The 21,032-nt window shown below is 43.2% G+C and overlaps 1 protein-coding gene across 1 annotated transcript; it reads right to left on the bottom strand.

The window, feature by feature from the left end:
- Positions 1–350: 350 nt before the first annotated feature.
- On the bottom strand, positions 351–14,696 carry LOC146699457 (C-type mannose receptor 2-like). The gene is made up of 8 exons (XM_085472614.1): positions 14,566–14,696; positions 13,245–13,601; positions 12,670–13,159; positions 5,989–6,170; positions 4,668–5,024; positions 4,256–4,582; positions 1,438–1,535; positions 351–1,047 (listed from the first exon to the last, which is right to left on the bottom strand). The coding sequence occupies exons 1-8, from the start codon at positions 14,672–14,674 to the stop codon at positions 907–909; spliced, it is 2,061 nt and encodes a 686-aa protein (XP_085328740.1). The 5' UTR covers positions 14,675–14,696; the 3' UTR covers positions 351–906.
- Positions 14,697–21,032: the final 6,336 nt, after the last annotated feature.

Genomic DNA, 21,032 nt, shown 5'->3' with positions numbered 1-21,032 from the left:
CTGTGAAACACTTTGTGTTTTAAAACAGAAAATATTTGATCTGAATTTATTTTGAAAATCACCGTCACACAGCCGTCTCGTCGCTTTCACAGATTTTTCTGTGAACAGATGAGCAGCAGAAGTTTTCAGCATTTTACATTCAGATGTTTCACAAACTGTTGGATTGTCTGTCTGGGATTTCATAGCCAGTCATGTGACTGCTGTCCCGCCAATCAGCTTCACTGTATGTGAGACTCTTATTGTTTAGCATTAAACTTCATGTTGTCTCAGCCTTTATGATGTGTGTTACTGCATCAAATTCAAAATAAGAGCATAAAAATGAAGCAACTGAAAGTTCTGACAGGACAATAAAATATCAATAGACTTTATTGAATAGAGTTTACAATGAAGATGGATGCAGAGCCATGACTGTAGTTTACAGAATCAAACAGCAGCAGAGACATTTCTGAGACAGAAAAATGTATATTTAATATCATAATAGAGAGCATAAATGCGCGATTCACTGACATATATGGCATATCTACTGTTATATTGCTGGGTGCTCATTTGAACTATAAAGTATGAAGTCAAAAAGCTCAGACATCAGGCTGCTCTGAACACTCAGTTTCACCTTTTTCTCCTCTTGAACTTTCATATGTAGAGACAGGATATCATGAACATTTATATCTGAGACACAGAAGGTCCGCCCACCCGCTCACCTGCAAACTTTAGCTTCACCAATCAGAAGAAACAAAGAGGCATAAAACAGCTCATCAGACACTCTGATCTGAGCTTAGGATAAAGAAGGATGATTTCCAACTGTCAGTCATGCAAAGCTACGCTGTTACAGTCCAGCAGTCAGAGTACAGAGATGGAAATAAGTTGAATTACACAGCAGATCATCTGAGGAACATCAGCCAATAACGTTCAGACTAAACCGCCACAGTCTTCCTTCTCACTGTAAGCGGCTGTCTCCTCCTCTCTGTGGAAAACCTTCCCATCAGGCTGCGTCCTCCACCTCAGCTTCACCTCCTCAGTGACTCCTTGCTCCACCAGCTTCTCCCTCACCTGAAACACAGTTTTCACACATTAACAGAAGCTCCTCATTAATCAGCCGTTGTTTCTGTAGTGAGCAGAAAACGTTGTTGGTGCTGTTTCTGGGGGAAATGAACTAAATGAACTGGCTGGGGATGAAACTGAAGTCTGGAATTAGGCCTCATTGCCTGTCAATGGTTCACGTCGTCTCCTCACAGTAATCTGAAATTAAGTGACTTCTTCAAGTTACCAGTTAAAAAGGTTAAATAATACAAATGGATGGGATTGCATTAAACGAGCCCCGTATCTCTGCAGCTGTGTGCTGTCACGTGTCCCTGAACCTGCACAGACTCACTGCTCTCTATCATTTCACAGTAGTTATAGCGGTCTGTTCCTTGTATCGGGGCCCGTGTGACCTCTGACCTGCTGCAGGATGGATTCTTGCACTGTGGGGTCATTCAGGTCTGCAGATCCCGCCCTCAGCTGAACCTTCACTGACCTCAAGGCTGAAGGTTTGACATCTGCAGAGAAAGAAAAGGGCCATTCAATTCAATTTTATTTATACATCACTAAATCACAACAACAGTCGCCTCAAGGCGCTTTATACTGTGCGGTAGACCCTATAGTAATACATATAGAGAAAAAACCAAGCAATCAAATGACCCCCTATGAATAAGCACTTTGGCGACAGTCAGAAGGAAAAACTTTTTCCCTTTTAACAGGAAGAAACCTCCAGCAGAACTCAGAGCTCAGGGAGGGGCGCAAATGGAAGAACGCAGTCTTACATATTTGTTTAATATGTGCATTGAAGGACATGTCCTGGTCAAAAATGACTCCAAGGTTCCTCACAGTGTTACTGGAGGCCAAGGTAATGCCATCCAGAGTAAGAATCTGCTTAGATACCATATTTCTAAGCTTTTCAGGGCCGAGTACAATAACCTCAGTTTGATCTGAATTAAGAAGCAGAAAGTTAGCGGCCATCCAGGTCTTTATGTCTTTAAGACATTCCTGCAGTGTAACTCATTGGTGTGTGTTATCTGGCTTCATGCACAGATAGAGCTGGGTGTCATCTGCATAGCAGTGTAAATGTATGCTATGTCTTCTAATGATGCTGCCTAAGGGAAGCATGTATAATGTAAAAGTGCTATATAAATAAAATTGATTTGATACTTTACTTAGGCAATCAAATTAAGATAGATTTTATGTTGTTGGTTTTAAAGAACTGGATGGATATTTTAATGTATTTTTTATTTCTATTTTTCAAGAGTTGGAGAAGTGCCCTTTTTTCATAACTTGGCCTACCCTTTTTAGTTTTGTTAATATTGGCAATAGTGAGAAGTACTATGGTTGGATTCAAATGTATTTAACATAGGGCATCTAATTAAGGTAAATGTCATGTTTTTAGTTGGTAGAATCTGATGAGCAATATTTTATTTTATTATTTTTTATTTTGTTTTTCAGTTTTCCTCCTGAGTGATTGCCACCTTAACGTGGTCAGGGGGTTTGTGTGCCTCAGTGACACTAAGATCTAGACCTGCAGAAGCTGAGCCTTCAGGGGGGACACCCAAGTTGGTCAGGTTTTAGGGTAGAGGTTTGACAAAGTGCAATCCAATTACATGACAAAAACAGTTATTCAGAGCACCCCACATTCGCCTCAGCTGCCACCATGTGCCCCCTTTACATTTCTGTCTGCCCCCTCATATATGCCTGTCTAGAACCAGCCCAGCACACCACCCCCTCGGCCTGTGCTTCGAGATTTCTGGTAGTTAGAATGACTCGGGGGTGTTGATTCATTTAAACTAACATAATCATCCTGCTGCAACCAGGTTTCTGTAAGGCAGAGTAAATCGATTTGTTGATCAATTATTAAGTCATGTACTAACAGAGACTTGGAGGAGAGAGACCTAATATTTAATAATCCACATTTCACTGTTTTACTCTTTGGTTCAGATGTGGATACTGTATTGTTCTTTCTTTGTAATTGTTTATGTTTAAGTTGTTTGTTTCTGGTTTTAGTTTGTTTTTGTCTGTTTGGGAGCTGACACAGTCTCTATGGAGATGGGTTTTTGGGGGGGTAGCAGGAGGAGAGAAGCTGCAGAGAGGCGTGTAAGACTGCAACTCTGCTTCCTGGTCCCAACTCTGGATAGTCATATTTTGGGGGGTTTAATAAATTTGTCCATATTTCTAGAAATGAGAGCTGCTCCATCCAAAGTGGGATGGATGCCGTCTCTCCTAACAAGACCAGGTTTCCTCCAGAAGGTTTGCCAATTATCTATGAAGCCCACATCGTTTCTGGGACACCACTCAGACAGCCAGCAATTTAAGGAGAACATGCGGCTAAACATGTCACTCCTGGTCTGATTGGGGAGGGGACCAGAGAAAACTACAGAGTCCCACATTGTTTTGGCAAAGTTGCACACCGATTCAATATTGATTTTAGTGACCTCTGATTGGTGTAACCGGGTGTCATTACTGCCGACGTGAATTATGATCTTACTGAATTTACGTTTACCCTTAGCCAGCAGTTTTTAATTTCCTTCAATGTCGCCTGCTCTGGCCCCTGCCGGTGTCTCTAGCTTCACATGTCTGAGAACAGAATCACCAATTACCAGAGTTTGACCCCCGGCGGGTGTGTCGCCGAGTGGGGAAAAACGGTTAGACACATGAACGGGTTGGTGGTGTACCTGGGGCTTCTGTTTAGGACTATGCTTCCTCCTCACCGTGACCCAGCCGCCCTCTTTCCCCAGCTGCTTGGGGTCTGCCGGGGAACAGCTAGCGGGGCCTACGCTATCTTCGGCTGCACCAGCTACAGGGGCCTGGCTAGCTATGGGTGAATGAAGGGTGCGAAGCCGAGTCTCCAATTCAGTAATCCTGGCCTCCAGAGCTGCAAATATGCTACATTTGTTACAGATATCATTACTGCTAAAGGAGTAACTAAACATCTGACACAATGAGCAAGAAAGTGCAGGAGGGACAGGTGAAGTAGCCATGGTGCACGTGAAGATTATACTATGAAAACAGAAGTTATCTAAAGGTTTTTAATTAAATTGCTACGCAGATAAGCTACTCAACTACTACTTCCTGTTCCTGTGTTGAAACAGGAACAGGAAGTGATACTCTACCGCAGACAGAGCAAACACTAAATGACAGCGCCACCCAAAGCATCGGCAGTGCTGTGCCAAGAGTGTCCGGATGAGCCCAGGAGGACCAGACTGTGCAGAAACACAGAGGACAGACTCACCTCTGGAGCAGAGGAAGGGGCGTTGGTCACTACAGTTATGACTGTTGAAGGAGCCTGTTGATCCGACTATTGTGGCACAGTTTACGCTGTTATCAGGCTGCCCGGGCCCCCACGGCAGGTTGGAGGCTGTGCTCGAGTTTGACCACGTCCAGTATTTTCTGTACAGTCCAATCCAGGCTTGATAATAAGATGGCATGATAGAAGCGACCTGGCTGTTGTCCTGCGTGTTGGTGATGGTGCTCAGGTCTGTGTACGTCTGTCTGCAGTAAGACTGAGCATCAGACCAGGTCATTGAGTTCTCCACCAGGATGTGTTTGTTAGTCGCAGCTGAAACAAAAGATCAGACGGATTCAAACCTGCAGCTAAAATGTTCAGTTTGTCAAACCCTGGTACCAAAGTCTGAAACACTCACCGTCATAGCAGACAAAGTAATAAGTAGCTGAGCACGGTCTTGTGGACCATGATCCAGATCCAGTTATTATCACACACTCATCAGTCCCTGGCTGTCCCGGTGACCACATGTTAAACCAGGATGACTGAACTGGACCAGTTTGAGACCATTTCCAGCCTTTGGAGAGTCCAATCCACGCCTCGGTGCTCCCCGCCCTTTTCTGGGCTTCCTGGATGAGAGCTGAGCTGTTAACGATGGCGAGGTCAATGTACTCATCTCTGCAGTATTGCTGAGCATCGTTCCAGGACTTCTGCAGGTCAACCAGGTGGAGCTGTCTGACTAACTGATCAGACTGAAGATGGCAGACCATCACGTAACCTGAGAGGACACGAGTCAGTCAGCGCGGTCACAGACTCACCTCAGCTCGACTATTTTAGTCATCAGGAGAATAAATTCTTTACATGCTACCACAACGCAAACTTTTTGTTGACATCTTTAAAGACGTGAATATATGTTAATATATGTGTCCTTCAAAGGATGTGTAACTCGTGTACTGGTTAAAAGGTGTTTTACGGTGCCTGTGGACACCTACACACTGGTTTCCTGCTCCAGGGCGAAACTCTCACATCAGCTTAAAAAGCTGCTTTAACAGTGCTAAGTTTGTTTTTCACTCTGGCCTTATTGCACATGTATTTGGACGATTTTTCCTCTTCAGTGTGCACAATGAAGGAAAACGACGTGTTAGTGGTCGAGGCTCAAAGCTGAACAACACGTGCACTAGGGCTGGGCCATATTATACCGTTCACGGTAATACCGGTACAATGTTAGGCAACAATAAGAAAATGAAATATCATGATAAATATTTTTGGCCATATCGCCCTGCTCTAACGTGCACACGGACGTGGTAAAAGCAGTCAGGATCTTTTTCAGCGAGCTGACGGGTTTGCAGCGTTTCAGGCTTTCAGTCAGATTTCTACACAGAAAATAAAATCAAGACGTGTTTTTCTCAGCAGTGCACACAAACAGCCACGTTCATGCACTGACTCTTCCCTCCTTTCTTTCTTTACTCTTTTACTTCACTTTATACAGACTCTTACAAACTACCGACCATTAAACTGTCAATCAAACTTCTAACTGGACCCAAAGAAACCTTTAGAAGTTTAGTTGACATGACAAAGGTCTTTGGAGATTGTACGAGTGTTCCTGTGACTGCTTGAAGCTCGTTTACAGACACCTTTAAAATAATCCCTATGGAGCAGTTCACTTTGTGCTTTCTTTGATTTTCTGACATCAAAAGTTTTATTCAAACTGTAAATGAGGCGACTGAGATGAGTTCACAGACCTGAGAGCAGCAGCAGGATCAGTCCACACCTCTTCATGACTGAGAGCTGAAAAACTGTGAAGACGTCCTCATGAATCTCATCTGCAGCTGCTCGTTCATTATTAATCATAACACTTAAAGCAGCATCAACAAAGAGGCAGCTGTCTCTGTCATTCACTCCATTTCTATCTAATCTAATCATTCAAACAAAACTATCAAACATATTCAACATTTGGAACGTTCAACTTTAAAAATGTTGTCTTCCTTCAATTATCATCATTTTGTTTATTAGAATACCAGACAATGAATGTGTGAGATTATCAAATAAACCAAACATATGCAGAACATACCCGACACGATGAGACGTCTGTGCAGCTGTGACACAGTCAGAACTCTTCATCTGATATAAATGTCATCCTCGCTCCTCCTCCCACGTCCATCAGAGACTTTGTAAAAGTGGTTTTAGAAAGCAGCCCAGTGTTCATTACAGTGCATTTGTTTAAAGATGCTCAGAGTCGTTTAACTGAAGATGACTTATTCAAAGTTATTACAGATGCAAACAGACTGACGTCTGGCAGAACGGGCTGTGAACTGGAGCTAAACGAGGTCACAGGCGTCGAACCATGAAACTGGGACTGAGGTTAAACGCAGTAAACGGGCCGTTCGGTTTCAGGCTTCAGTGTCTGTGAGAGGAAGAACATGCTCCTCCTCCTGACTGGAGGTCAGCGTGTCTGCTGCATCATCAGCAAAGATGGACGCACTTGGAAATGTTTGCGTCTTCATTTGAATCCAAGGCCGAGGTTTGCTTGCTGTGCATGTGTTTGCATGGATACAGCGCTGATTCTCTGCCCGACCACTTCAGTCTTATTTGAATAATGTTGTCATTATTAAAATTGGGACAAAAGAGCGTTCAAGCTCGACTCCTCCAAACAAATCAGTGATGATGACGACACAACCCGACACATTTCACATGTCAGTTCCAATCATAGAGAACAAACAGTTTTTATTTTGTTCTTTGTTTGTTTGGCTTCAGCGTCTTTTTAATGATGTTACAGTTTTAGTGCATCTCCTCTAAAAGTGCAAAACGTGCTTTGAGAGTCTCACACAGCACCACTCCCAAAGATGGAGGCTCAGTCACAGACAAATAAAATGCACTGATTTTAAAGTCACCACTAAATTTCACTGAAAGAAGAAGCCAGACCTGCCCTGGATCATGAAAAAGGTGCAGTTTGAGCACTGTGGGTCCTTTTAGTCATCAGCTACAGGCTAAGCTGCTGGTTTGCTGACGCTGAACAAAGATCTGGTTTCCAGGAATTACTGAGTTCGATCCTTTATTTCTACTGGTCACGCTCAGTCAGGTTAAATGAGCGCAGCTAATGAGCTGCAGAGGTAGCAGAATCAAAATGCTTTATTAATACCAGAGGAAATAATGTGGTCACAGTTCCTCCAATACAATCAATAAATAAAATATAATATGCTACAAAGTTACAAAATATAATAAAGTAGCTCCGATATATAGCTTTATTCTAAATATCCCAGTTTGTTACACAAAATTTAATATAGATAGTTAAATTAAGGCGCCCCTCAACAGATTTGGCATGAAAAGAAGGGAAGTAACATGGGGAGTCCACCTTAACTTTATTCACTGTAGTGTCTCAGTGCTCGTGATGCAGGGGCAGTGTAAACGGAGGATGGATGGAGGGGGGTGGGTGCTCCACCTTGGATATGACGATGATGATTACACTCCTGCTCACTCAGTGGAATTTTTCTGCTGCTGGGCCCAAACTCATCCTTTCCTTTTACTGAGCTCACAGGTGAAACAGGCTCTTCCTCGCTCCACGCTTCTGTGTAAATGCATGTAGCCCCGCCCCTTCCAAGGTCACATGATGTTGCTCACTTCCAGAGTGAAAATACAAGATTTTTTACACTTGGCAAGTAATTTGGAGGCAGAATAAGGAAGCCGTATAAGTATTTAATCTTGTCTGTAGACTGTATACTACAAAGTTCAACACAGCCAGACTTTCTTTGAGTCAGCTGCCTCAACAAAGTCTTAAAGAGATAATAAAGACAGCGGTTATCAACTTTCTCTGTTGAGATGGGCTTTTTAACCCTGTGAGGTCATCATCACTGATGACCCTGAACCTAACTGTCCCAAACCCTGTGTTGTGGTTAGTGTCAGACGCAGAGTCAGTATAATAAAGATAGCCATGGACGACTTTCAGGACATGCTTACTAATCTACAGCCTAATAAATCAAATGAATATTTCCAGAAACTGATCACAGGTGACCCCTCACATCCTGCCCACCAATTCTTTGACCCGCTGCCCTCTGGTCAGCACCCCAGCTCAATCAGGTCCCACACACCTCCCCCCACACCCCACCCTGACCACCCACCCACAAATCAGAGCCATGGTCTGGGTAACCCTCATCACTCAGGACGCTCACACACAGACTCAGTTTGCACTACTTCAAAGCACTTTGCAACCTGTTCTTCCAAATTGTTTATTTCTGCACAGTTGTTGTCGAGCACCCACAATTTCGTTGTACATGTTCAGCGACAATAAAAAGCTATTTTGTTTAATTCTATTTAATGTGAGGAGCAGGATTTTTCAATTCAGTTCAATTCAATTCAATTTTATTTATATAGCGCCAAATCACAACAAAAGTCGCCTCAAGGCGCTTCATAGATACAGAGAAAAACCCAACAATCATATGACCCCCTATGAGCAGCACTTTGGTGACAGTGGGAAGGAAAAACTCCCTTTTAACAGGAAGAAACCTCCGGCAGAACCAGGCTCAGGGAGGGGCGGGGCCATCTGCTGTGATTGGTTGGGGTGAGAGAAGGAAGACAGGATAAAGACATGCTGTGGAAGAGAGACAGAGGTTAATAACAGATATGATTCAATGCAGAGAGGTCTGTTAACACATAGTGAGTGAGAAAGGTGACTGGAAAGGAAAAACTCAATGCATCATGGGAATCCCCGGCAGCCTACGTCTATTGCAGCATAACTAAGGGAGGATTCAGGGTCACCTGGTCCAGCCCTAACTATATGCTTTAGCAAAAAGGAAAGTTTGAAGCCTAATCTTGAAAGTAGAGATAGTGTCTGTCTCCTGAATCCAAACTGGAAGCTGGTTCCACAGAAGAGGGGCCTGAAAACTGAAGGCTCTCCCTCCCATTCTACTTTTAAATACTCTAGGAACAACAAGTAGGCCTGCAGAGGTACGAGAATTCATGAACACATAACTCCAATTTTAGCCAAATTACATTGGCTCCCTGTTAAATATCGTATAGATTTTAAAATTCTTTTGTTCACTTTTAATATTTTGAATAATTTAGCGCCCAGTTATCTTTCTGATTTACTCCATTCATACAATCCCAACAGGGCACTTAGATCATCCAACCATAGGCTCCTAGCACAACCTAGGACTCGAATGAAGTCGAGAGGCGACCGGGCCTTTGCATCCGTGGCACCCAGACTCTGGAATAACCTCCCCGTTCATATTCGCACTGCCGAGTCTATCCAGTCTTTTAAATTACGTCTTAAAACTTATTTTTTTACTTTGGCTTTTGATTCTGTCTAGTTGGCTGTTTTAGCTTGTTGCGTTGTTACCTATTGTTTGTTGTCCTCTTCTATTGTTTGTTTTAACTGTCTCGTGTTTTTATTGACTGTGAAGCACTATGGTCAACACTGTTGTTTTTAATATGTGCTATATAAATAAATTTTGATTTGATTTGATTTGATTTGCAGAGCGAGAGCGAAGTGCTCTAATAGGGTGATATGGTACTACAAGGTCATTAAGATAAGATGGGGCCTGATTATTTAAGACCTTGTATGTGAGGAGCAGGATTTTGAATTCTGGATTTAACAGGAAGCCAAAACAGGAGAAATCTGCTCTCTTTCTAGTCCCTGTCAGGACTCTTGCTGCAGCATTTTGGATCAGCTGAAGGCTTTTCAGGGAGTTTTTTGGACTTCCTTGAACCATGCCACCCTCTTCCCAGGAGGAAGGGCAACAAACTGGCTATTATATTAAGATTTGTAAATTGAAAGCACAAGAACACGCTGCTGAAACAAGGAAGAAAATTAAAAGGATCTAATGTCTTTATCAATGAACATCTAACCAAACACAATGCTGAAATAGCCACAAAAGCACGACACCTTAAGAAGCTGGGAACATTTCAAAGCACTTGGACGACAAACTGTAAAATATTCATTAAACTAAACGGATCACCAGAGGAAGCCAAAGTTCTGACCATTAAAAACATGGCGGAGGAGGAGTTGGCCGTCCGACTGCGGTCTGGAGTGTGGGGCCTCCCTGCTGCTGCGGAGTCGGGGCGGTCTGCCTCTCCCCACCGCAGGAAAAAGGGTAACACCACCTGGGTCTGGGTGCAGTTCCCCCCTCCAGGGGCAAGGGTACCTAGACCCGGTTCGTAGAGTACGCTTGGGGAGTGTGATCGTGTGTACAGCGTCTCTTTATGTCTGTCTCCACGTTGGTTGAGTGTGGAGTAAGTGCATATGAGAGCATGAGGGTGGGAATGGATGTTTGTGTCTGTGTGTGCCTGTATGTCTGTGTCTATATGTCAGGTTGGGTGTCAGGCGCCACCTCTCTGGGGACATCTCAGGCCCTCCAAGGTTTGGAGGCCTATCTCCCCCTACCACCACTTCCCCTGCCAGTGGCGGACTCCCTCAGACATCGGTGCGTTGGTGGTTCTTTGTGTCCGGGGGTGGGCGTCCGGGTACACACCGGCTCACTCCTTGGCGGCCGCTTATCGGGGCCTGGAGCCTGGGGCTCGCTCGGGCCACTTTGGAGGTGGGGTGCCCCCGGCCTCTCGGCCTGGGGCTCGGTCACTCAGGCGCAGCTGCCCCTCTGTTGGTCTTCCTTGGTCTCTTGTGTTCTGGGGGCCTCTGGATGTCTGGAGTTTTGATCTCCTCCATACCTGCTTCACACCCTGGAGGACGGGGCTGTGGCCCCCCCACACCCTCTAGCAGATCATTACATGAAGGAACCTTTTAAAAAAAACAAGCGCGTCCATGCTCACAGGTGTACACACGGGTGATCACACCCACAAACTACACCCTTTTTGGCTCCTACCTCAAAGCACACTGTGTTCTGTTGATCTTATGTGCTGCACAATAATGTTTAACATTTAGTATTTACTGTCATATTCCCATATATCATTGTGATGTTGTTTATTCTATTACTCTTGTTCTCTTCTGCTTGCTTTCTTTTTTCTTTCTCAACAGGTGAAATTAAAAAAGTATCTACTGTTATCTACTGTTAGCTACTTTATTGTGATGGTGTTGTTTTTATTATGTTGCTCTTTGTTGTTTGTTTTCTCTTCTGGTTTTTTTCTCCATACAGGTGATCCAGGTGTTTTGTTTGCTTTTCTGTTTTTTTCTTCCCCCCTTCTCACCGTCTCTTCTCCCCTCCTCTGTTTTTCTTTCTCTCCCTCTCTTTCTTTCATTCTTTCTCCCTGTCCTATCCCCCAGTCATGTCTGTCCCGTTTGTAGCAACTGAAAATAAAATAAATTCATAATTATAATAAAGGTCAATCAAATGGACCAATATGGCAAGTGTGGATACTGTATTGTTCTTTCTTTGTAATTGTTTATGTTTAAGTTGTTTGTTTCTGGTTTTAGTTTGTTTTTTGTCTGTTTGGGAGCTGACACAGTCTCTATGGAGATGGGTTTTTGGGGGGGTAGCAGGAGGAGAGAAGCTGCAGAGAGGCGTGTAAGACTGCAACTCTGCTTCCTGGTCCCAACTCTGGATAGTCATATTTTGGGGGGTTTAATAAATTTGTCCATATTTCTAGAAATGAGAGCTGCTCCATCCAAAGTGGGATGGATGCCGTCTCTCCTAACAAGACCAGGTTTCCTCCAGAAGGTTTGCCAATTATCTATGAAGCCCACATCGTTTCTGGGACACCACTCAGACAGCCAGCAATTTAAGGAGAACATGCGGCTAAACATGTCACTCCTGGTCTGATTGGGGAGGGGACAAGAGAAAACTACAGAGTCCCACATTGTTTTGGCAAAGTTGCACACCGATTCAATATTGATTTTAGTGACCTCCGATTGGCGTAACCGGGTGTCATTACTGCCGACGTGAATTATGATCTTACTGAATTTACGTTTACCCTTAGCCAGCAGTTTTAAATTTCCTTCAATGTCGCCTGCTCTGGCCCCTGCCGGTGTCTCTAGCTTCACATGTCTGAGAACAGAATCACCAATTACCAGAGTTTGACCCCCGGCGGGTGTGTCGCCGAGTGGGGAAAAACGGTTAGACACATGAACGGGTTGGTGGTGTACCTGGGGCTTCTGTTTAGGACTATGCTTCCTCCTCACCGTGACCCAGCCGCCCTCTTTCCCCAGCTGCTTGGGGTCTGCCGGGGAACAGCTAGCGGGGCCTACGGTATCTTCGGCTGCACCAGCTACAGGGGCCTGGCTAGCTATGGGTGAATGAAGGGTGCGAAGCCGAGTCTCCAATTCAGTAATCCTGGCCTCCAGAGCTGCAAATATGCTACATTTGTTACAGATATCATTACTGCTAAAGGAGTAACTAAACATCTGACACAATGAGCAAGAAAGTGCAGGAGGGACAGGTGAAGTAGCCATGGTGCACGTGAAGATTATACTATGAAAACAGAAGTTATCTAAAGGTTTTTAATTAAATTGCTACGCAGATAAGCTACTCAACTACTACTTCCTGTTCCTGTGTTGAAACAGGAACAGGAAGTGATACTCTACCGCAGACAGAGCAAACACTAAATGACAGCGCCACCCAAAGCATCGGCAGTGCTGTGCCAAGAGTGTCCGGATGAGCCCAGGAGGACCAGACTGTGCAGAAACACAGAGGACAGACTCACCTCTGGAGCAGAGGAAGGGGCGTTGGTCATCACAGTTATGACTGTTGAAGGAGCCTGTTGATCCGACTATTGTGGCACAGTTTACGCTGTCATCAGGCTGCCCGGGCCCCCACGGCAGGTTGGAGGCTGTGCTCGAGTTTGACCACGTCCAGTATTTTCTGTACAGTCCAATCCAGGCTTGATAATAAGATGGCATGATAGAAGCGACCTGGCTGTTGTCCTGCGTGTTGGTGATGGTGCTCAGGTCTGTGTACGTCTGTCTGCAGTAAGACTGAGCATCAGACCAGGTCATTGAGTTCTCCACCAGGATGTGTTTGTTAGTCGCAGCTGAAACAAAAGATCAGACGGATTCAAACCTGCAGCTAAAATGTTCAGTTTGTCAAACCCTGGTACCAAAGTCTGAAACACTCACCGTCATAGCAGACAAAGTAATAAGTAGCTGAGCACGGTCTTGTGGACCATGATCCAGATCCAGTTATTATCACACACTCATCAGTCCCTGGCTGTCCCGGTGACCACATGTTAAACCAGGATGACTGAACTGGACCAGTTTGAGACCATTTCCAGTCTTTGGAGAGTCCAATCCACGCCTCGGTGCTCCCCGCCCTTTTCTGGGCTTCCTGGATGAGAGCTGAGCTGTTAACGATGGCGAGGTCAATGTACTCATCTCTGCAGTATTGCTGAGCATCGTTCCAGGACTTCTGCAGGTCAACCAGGTGGAGCTGTCTGACTAACTGATCAGACTGAAGATGGCAGACCATCACGTAACCTGAGAGGACACGAGTCAGTCAGCGCGGTCACAGACTCACCTCAGCTCGACTATTTTAGTCATCAGGAGAATAAATTCTTTACATGCTACCACAACGCAAACTTTTTGTTGACATCTTTAAAGACGTGAATATATGTTAATATATGTGTCCTTCAAAGGATGTGTAACTCGTGTACTGGTTAAAAGCTGTTTTACGGTGCCTGTGGACACCTACACACTGGTTTCCTGCTCCAGGGCGAAACTCTCACATCAGGTTAAAAAGCTGCTTTAACAGTGCTAAGTTTGTTTTTCACTCTGGCCTTATTGCACATGTATTTGGACGATTTTTCCTCTTCAGTGTGCACAATGAAGGAAAACGACGTGTTAGTGGTCGAGGCTCAAAGCTGAACAACACGTGCACTAGGGCTGGGCCATATTATACCGTTCACGGTAATACCGGTACAATGTTAGGCAACAATAAGAAAATGAAATATCATGATAAATATTTTTGGCCATATCGCCCTGCTCTAACGTGCACACGGACGTGGTAAAAGCAGTCAGGATCTTTTTCAGCGAGCTGACGGGTTTGCAGCGTTTCAGGCTTTCAGTCAGATTTCTACACAGAAAATAAAATCAAGACGTGTTTTTCTCAGCAGTGCACACAAACAGCCACGTTCATGCACTGACTCTTCCCTCCTTTCTTTCTTTACTCTTTTACTTCACTTTATACAAACTCTTACAAACTACCGACCATTAAACTGTCAATCAAACTTCTAACTGGACCCAAAGAAACCTTTAGAAGTTTAGTTGACATGACAAAGGTCTTTGGAGATTGTACGAGTGTTCCTGTGACTGCTTGAAGCTCGTTTACAGACACCTTTAAAATAATCCCTATGGAGCAGTTCACTTTGTGCTTTCTTTGATTTTCTGACATCAAAAGTTTTATTCAAACTGTAAATGAGGCGACTGAGATGAGTTCACAGACCTGAGAGCAGCAGCAGGATCAGTCCACACCTCTTCATGACTGAGAGCTGAAAAACTGTGAAGACGTCCTCATGAATCTCATCTGCAGCTGCTCGTTCATTATTAATCATAACACTTAAAGCAGCATCATGCTCAGAACTTCATGCTCTTAACATTTAATCAAATCAGAATCAGGTTACGTTCATTGTCGAGTGTCTTCATTCGCCTTACAGACAGGTCTGAACACAGCAAACATGAGAACCACATTTTTTGAGGTTTATTGTGTTTGTTGTTTCTTTGACATCACCTGAAAGGCTTTTCTTTGATGAGATACACTGATGAAGCTTCCCCTTATTCAGACGGAGGTTCTTGGTCAGCCTGAGAGCGAGAATGACGGTAACCCTGAGTAAGAAGCACGAGACTTATCAACACTAAAACAAGCAGAAATTATTTAGTTAAATTATTATTTAGAAACAACAAAAACAGGACAGTTAAAAGTTTTAACTCCAGTAAATCGATGTTTCAGCACATCATTTTTTCTCTCCTTATGGTTTTGGATTTGGTCGTCTCTGCGTCAACACGACGTCTCTGTGGTGCATTTCAGAGGAGCTAACAGTGAAACTCAAACCTGTGAGTTCCTCCTCACCCAGGCTGCACGACATGTTTCAGTTACAATGAACTTATTGAAAAATCAAAGGAAGTGAAACACTGACCACAGAGACATTAAACCCACCACCTCAGTGTGTCAGCCAGTGTCTTCATCAGCACTGCTGACCACACGTTTAAAGAAGTCATTCAGTCGGCTCATTAAAACGTAAGGATGGCAGTTTGGGACAAAAACAGTCTGTGAGGGCTCCTGTTCCTGCTGGCAGGTAAGACTGACTGTGGTGATGATGATGATCATTTGATTTGCTTCTCAAACTTTGGTTTGGAATAATTTTGGCCAAAAAGCTTCTGTTTTCCCATCAAACTGTTATTAATGAACAGATTTGATTGAGTTAAATGAGTTTTTTAATCTCTTGAATGTTTCAGATGGATCAAAAATTCTCTCTCAAGAAAATCTGAACAGTAAAGAAGTTTGAATGGTTGTGTCTGATGTTGATCTGATGACATTACCTTTGCATTCTGCATCAAAAAGTCAGAACTTTTCAAAGATCTTGTTGTTTGAACTGAAACTTTGTTTTAGTGCTTCACACCGCAGTCTGTATTTACTGACGATCCCTGGCTGCCCCAGTCTGCATGGCAAATATCCTTCGGCAAGATACTAACCCTAAGTTGCCTCTGATGCAGCCATCGGTGTATGAAAGCACTGACAAGCATAGAAAGCAGTGTTTGTGTGAATGGGTGAATGTGGCATGTTGTATAAAGCGCTATAGAAGAGTCAGTCCCTTTACCGTCCATCACTAAACTGAGTCACTGCGTTCTAATCGCTGTTTGCTCGTCTTTAGGTGCTGTGGGTCAAACTGTGATCTATCCTCTCTGGTCTACTTGTGCTGTCAGAGGATCCACTGCCACGCTCCCCTGCACCTTCACACTGACTTTCAATGAGAGTGAAGTTTCACGAGAGGCCATCAGAGTCCGCTGGTATCAGAGCCGGTGGTATCAACTCTGTCAGCTCACCAAACCATTTGGGTACGACAGTGATTCAAAAAACAACACACAACATAATTTTGCTAAATGCCCAAAGTAGCCAAGGGCATCTGGTGAGCTTTTTGCAGCATCAGCTACTACCAGATTTAAAGTGTGGGCACCACATGGGACCAAAAAAGCTCTTGAGTTTAGCTGAAGCAACCTTGCCTGAACACCTTTATTTTTTCCCTTCATGTTGGCCCCATTGTCATAGGACTGTCCTCTGCAGTCTTCAAAAGGAATGTTAAGCTCCTCTATCCGTTTTAGGATGAGAGTTGATTCCTCTGCAACTATGACAGAGAGCTGTTCCTTATGACTCAGATCAGGTGTGCAATCTAAAATGATGGAGAAATACTTTGATATCTTCCACAATGCATTTTATTATTCTTGAACTGATGGTGTCAATCAGTTCATTTTGGATTGTTTTTCCCAGATAACGTATGTGACTGCCAGCTCCACTTTCTACTCTACTGACATGCTGCTTCATCACTGGATCAAATTTGGCCATAAGCTCCACTTCTTTCAGAAAATTGCCATTGTCTGGTTTATTTAATGTGTCTGTGGACCCCCTGAAAGCCATGTTTCTTTCAGCTAAGGACTGAATTATTGCCACCAAACGATGTAGAACTTCACGCCACCTTTTTCTCTCAGCCTCAGCAAGTGCCATCTCTTGTTTATCTATTGTGAGTCCTTTCGCAAAACGGACCTCCAAGTCCTTCCATGTTGCCATGTGAGCATTATGCTCCTGGCTATCCTCATGGACCTTGAGCAAGTGGCTTGCATTTTTCCAGTCCTTCAGACCTTCCCTACTCAGTTTGTAATCTCTCTTGGAAAACATTTTGCAGCAGAAGCAGTGCAAGCTATCCTCTTTTTTCGAATACATAAGCCAGGTTCTTCTCACCTTTTCCCCATTGATTAAGAGTCTGTTAAAATAATCATGCTGACACCTTCGCCCGTCTTTCTGTTTCGGGAATGTGAAGTCACTATCAATTACAAATGGACCTCTGTGAACTAACTCTGTTCGTACCTTTTCAGTTAAAGCAGAAGGCCAGTCAGCAGGGTCTATTGGTGCAGCAGGAAGACCGCTTGATGCTGCTGCATCATGGCTGGGTTGTGCTGCTGGTGCTGCTGATGCTGCATCACTGGTGGGTTGTGCTGCTGAAGTGGAGGCAGCAGCGGTAGATGTGGTAGATGGCCCAGGGGTGGGATTTAGAAACTTCAACAGTGCATCTGAAGAGAGGAGTATGTGACACCACTGAGTATTAAAGTCTAATAATAAAAACATATGATTCCAGGAATAAAATGAAATGATATAATATAAATGAAAAACCAAAGAGATATATGTATGATGTTAACTGATATGCAAATTAGATTAGATTCAATTTATTGTCATCATTACAGTGAAATGCTGAATAGCAGAATGCAAAGTAACAGTATAATATCATATGAGAATGTTATGTTATGATTATCTTTGACCGAATCACAGCAGTGCTCATATTAAAAAACAGCATTCCCTCTCATGTGATATTGCTTAATTAACATTAATGATGTGCGCTTTAACAACTAGGCTTACAACTATAATATATACAGGGGTGGAAAAGTGACTATTACCTGCAGGGTAAACGTTAGCTAACCAGAAGGCAATAACAATGTAAACAAAAAACACCTGCTTAAAAGATGAATACAAATGAGGAATGGTGGGAAAGGTGGGAGTACTGTAATTACCTAACGTTACATTATTATTTTCCATAACAATTTAGCCCCCTCCACAATATTAACTGACGTTAAAACAGTTAACTAGCTATTTATTGATTAGCAATTAGCGAATCATGTAACATTAGCTTAATGCTAAAAATTTAGGTTACTATCACATTCAAATAATTTCATGTAGGCTAACGTTACCTACCTCTGTCTTTTTCTCGTTTCTCCTCCTCTTCTTCTCTCTTTTTTCTTCCCTGGCCACCTGACAGTTTTGGCCGTTTTGACATCTTGTGTCCAAAAGGAACCATGATACGGGAAGGGAGGGGGCGCATTGTACGGGGAGGGGGGGCGTAATGTTGTAACAAATAATGTTTCTATTAACTAAGCTTTACTTTGCATTTTAATTAACGTGGGATTATTTTTTGTATTTAGAAATAATAGTACCAACTTTTTTTTTTTTTCAACATTTATGGCACTGGCGTGGCGCCCCCTGATGGACGGCGCCCTTAGCATTTGCCTATACGGCCTATGCCACGGGCCGGCCCTGCATTGAGGAGCCCTGTACAACACGTCTTCACATGGCTACCAGACACGCCCCCCGTCATTTTGTTATTATTCAATTCAGAACTGCCCAGACCAGACACAGTGACGTTTCACCAGAATCCCTTTGATCTCTGGTCTTCTTTATGACATCAGCACACGAAAACCTATAAATAGGGGAGAGGTTCTCACTCTTGGCAGTCTTTCAAAGAGAGTGGAAGAATTCACTAGGCAGGAAACTACTGGAAACTTGCGTTTCTGACACAGTTGACGGTATTTTTAAAAAATCTTTTAGTTGGTACAGAGATTTAGCATCAACTTCAATTTGAAATATGAGTCTGTCAAATCCTGTTGTATGCAACATGAGAGCCGAGAACGAAAAACTTAAACAGCAAATCAAAGAGCTGAAAAATGAGAATAAAACTCTCAAACAACAAAACTCTACCATACGTGACCTTAAAGTCGAGAACGCCGACCTTAAGGAGCAAAAAAGAGAGCTCATAAATGAGAACAAGATTCTCCAAAAAAACATTGAAGTTCTCTTCAAACGAAGTGGGTTCTCTAAAAACAAGAGGAAAAGAGACCTGCAACTAGAGAATGAAACAATTCACATCAGAATTCAAGAGCTGGAATATTTGAATACAGTTCTACAAGATTCACAAAGCTCCAATAGCAAAGAAATTCAGCAACACAAAGAGGTGATGCAGGAAATGCAGGATGAAATCAGAGAGCTGCAAAGCAAAAAGGCAGGCTATGTTATAAAAGTGAAAGGCATGGAAAAGGACAACCAGTCTTTAAGAGAGGAAAATGATGTGATGATAAAACGCATGTGTGAGCTGAAAAGGGACTTTGAAAAGGAAAAAGATGACATGCAACAGGAAATACAGGCTGTTAAAACTGAGCTCCATCAGGCAAACACAGCCTTTAAAGAGTTACAAGAGAGTGAAGAAAGAAAAAGGATCATGAATGAGGAAAACAAAACAACGGACAGTGAACAGCTCAGACAGACCCTGGAACGCCAATGCTTTGCACATGAAATTGACATATTGAGGCGGCATAACGAACTTCTTGAACAGGACCTCCAGGAGCTTTCCAAAAGGAGTGGTGATTCTCAAAAAGAACTGAAACCACACGATGAGGGTGCGAAAGGAGAATCACGGATCTCCAAAGCCACTGAGAAAGACTCCCAACATGATGTTAACGTGACCAACAGAGAAAAGGAGTTGTTGTGCCATGAATTTGAGGAAATGAAAAGAGAGCTTGAAGAGGTCAAGAAAAATCTGTATGATTCACAGGAAGAACATAACAATCTGATAAACAACTACGATGTCCAAGTTGACATACTCAAACAACAAAATAAGGCCTTAGAAAATAAGGTTAGTGACCTTACCAAAAAGATGTGGAATGGACGGGAAGCGATGAGACAAATGGAAAAGAACTTTCAAGAACAAAGGAAGCTACTCGAAAATCTCCGAGGAGAATTCGAGGAAATTTAGCACAACTACGACTTTGGCCCTCCCTATTAAAGCTGGTTAACGCAGGTTCAATAGGGCTATAACTTAGACAATGGAAGTTCATTTGATTTAATTGGCCCAAAATGAGTGACTGCACCCAGACACTCAGTAGCAAAAAAATTACAGAGATTCAAGAGAGAAAACTGTTTCTGCATAGACTCCTATAGTACTGCAAGTCGTGTCATCGCTTGGTGTCCTGCATAGAGTGCAGGTTTAAGGTATCTACGTATCTTTCAGAATTAGAAGCTATGCTGCGTCAGGGGTTATAACAGCTGTGCCCCCCCCCAACCGGTCGAGGCAGATGGCCGCCCCTCACTGAGCCTGGTTCTGCCGAAAGTTTCTTCCTGTTAAAAGGGAGTTTTTCTTTCCCACCGTCACCAAGTCTAAGGAGCTTGGAGAAAAGCGCCTGGACTTCTTTAACTTAAAGAAGTCCAGGCGCTTTTCTTTCCAAGCTCCTTAGACTACTATGGCCTTGATGACTGATAACCTTCACAGACACTGTCATCAAGGGTTTGCTCACAGGGGATCATCTGATTGTTGGGGGGTTTTCTCTCTTATATTGTATGGTCTTTACCTTACAATATAAACAGCCGAGAAGCGGCTATTTTTGCCATCCGGTGCTTTAGAAATACATCTTAGCTGAACTGAACTCCATAACATCTGGACCGAAATGCCTACACACAACGGTAGGCATTTCAATCAAGAGCTCTGTCCAAAACGTTCAATGACAAGCATCAGCACCAGGATTGTTTTTTAGCTCACCAACAGTTTTTTATTGTAACTGCAACTTTGTAAGACTGGGTTGGGAGATGTTCTTGTGGTGAGCTTTTATTTACATAATTGGTTTCTTTAATAGTGAAATAAAATAAATTTGTATAACTGGAAACAGCGTTCTCATGTGTGATTATCACATTGTATTCTTTAAACCATGTAACAGAATATATAATATATATAATTTACTCATAGTCATATTAATGTCTAATGTGATTGAGTTTCCTCATCTCTACTTATGTGCTGATGTGTTCACTGAGGCCATTGTATGGTCCATTTTGGCTGCATTTCCATGTTTTAAACATGAAATTTGCTTATTTAAAGGGTGTCTCAT

Source organism: Copadichromis virginalis, linkage group LG11 (assembly GCF_057382275.1).
Source record: "Copadichromis virginalis isolate Kocher_CV1m ecotype Utaka linkage group LG11, C_Virginalis_male_GT1.1, whole genome shotgun sequence".
In the NCBI taxonomy this organism is placed as follows: Eukaryota; Metazoa; Chordata; class Actinopteri; order Cichliformes; family Cichlidae; genus Copadichromis; species Copadichromis virginalis.
The sequence above is the reverse complement of the archived record's forward strand: the minus strand, read 5'-3'. Positions and strand labels throughout refer to the sequence as shown.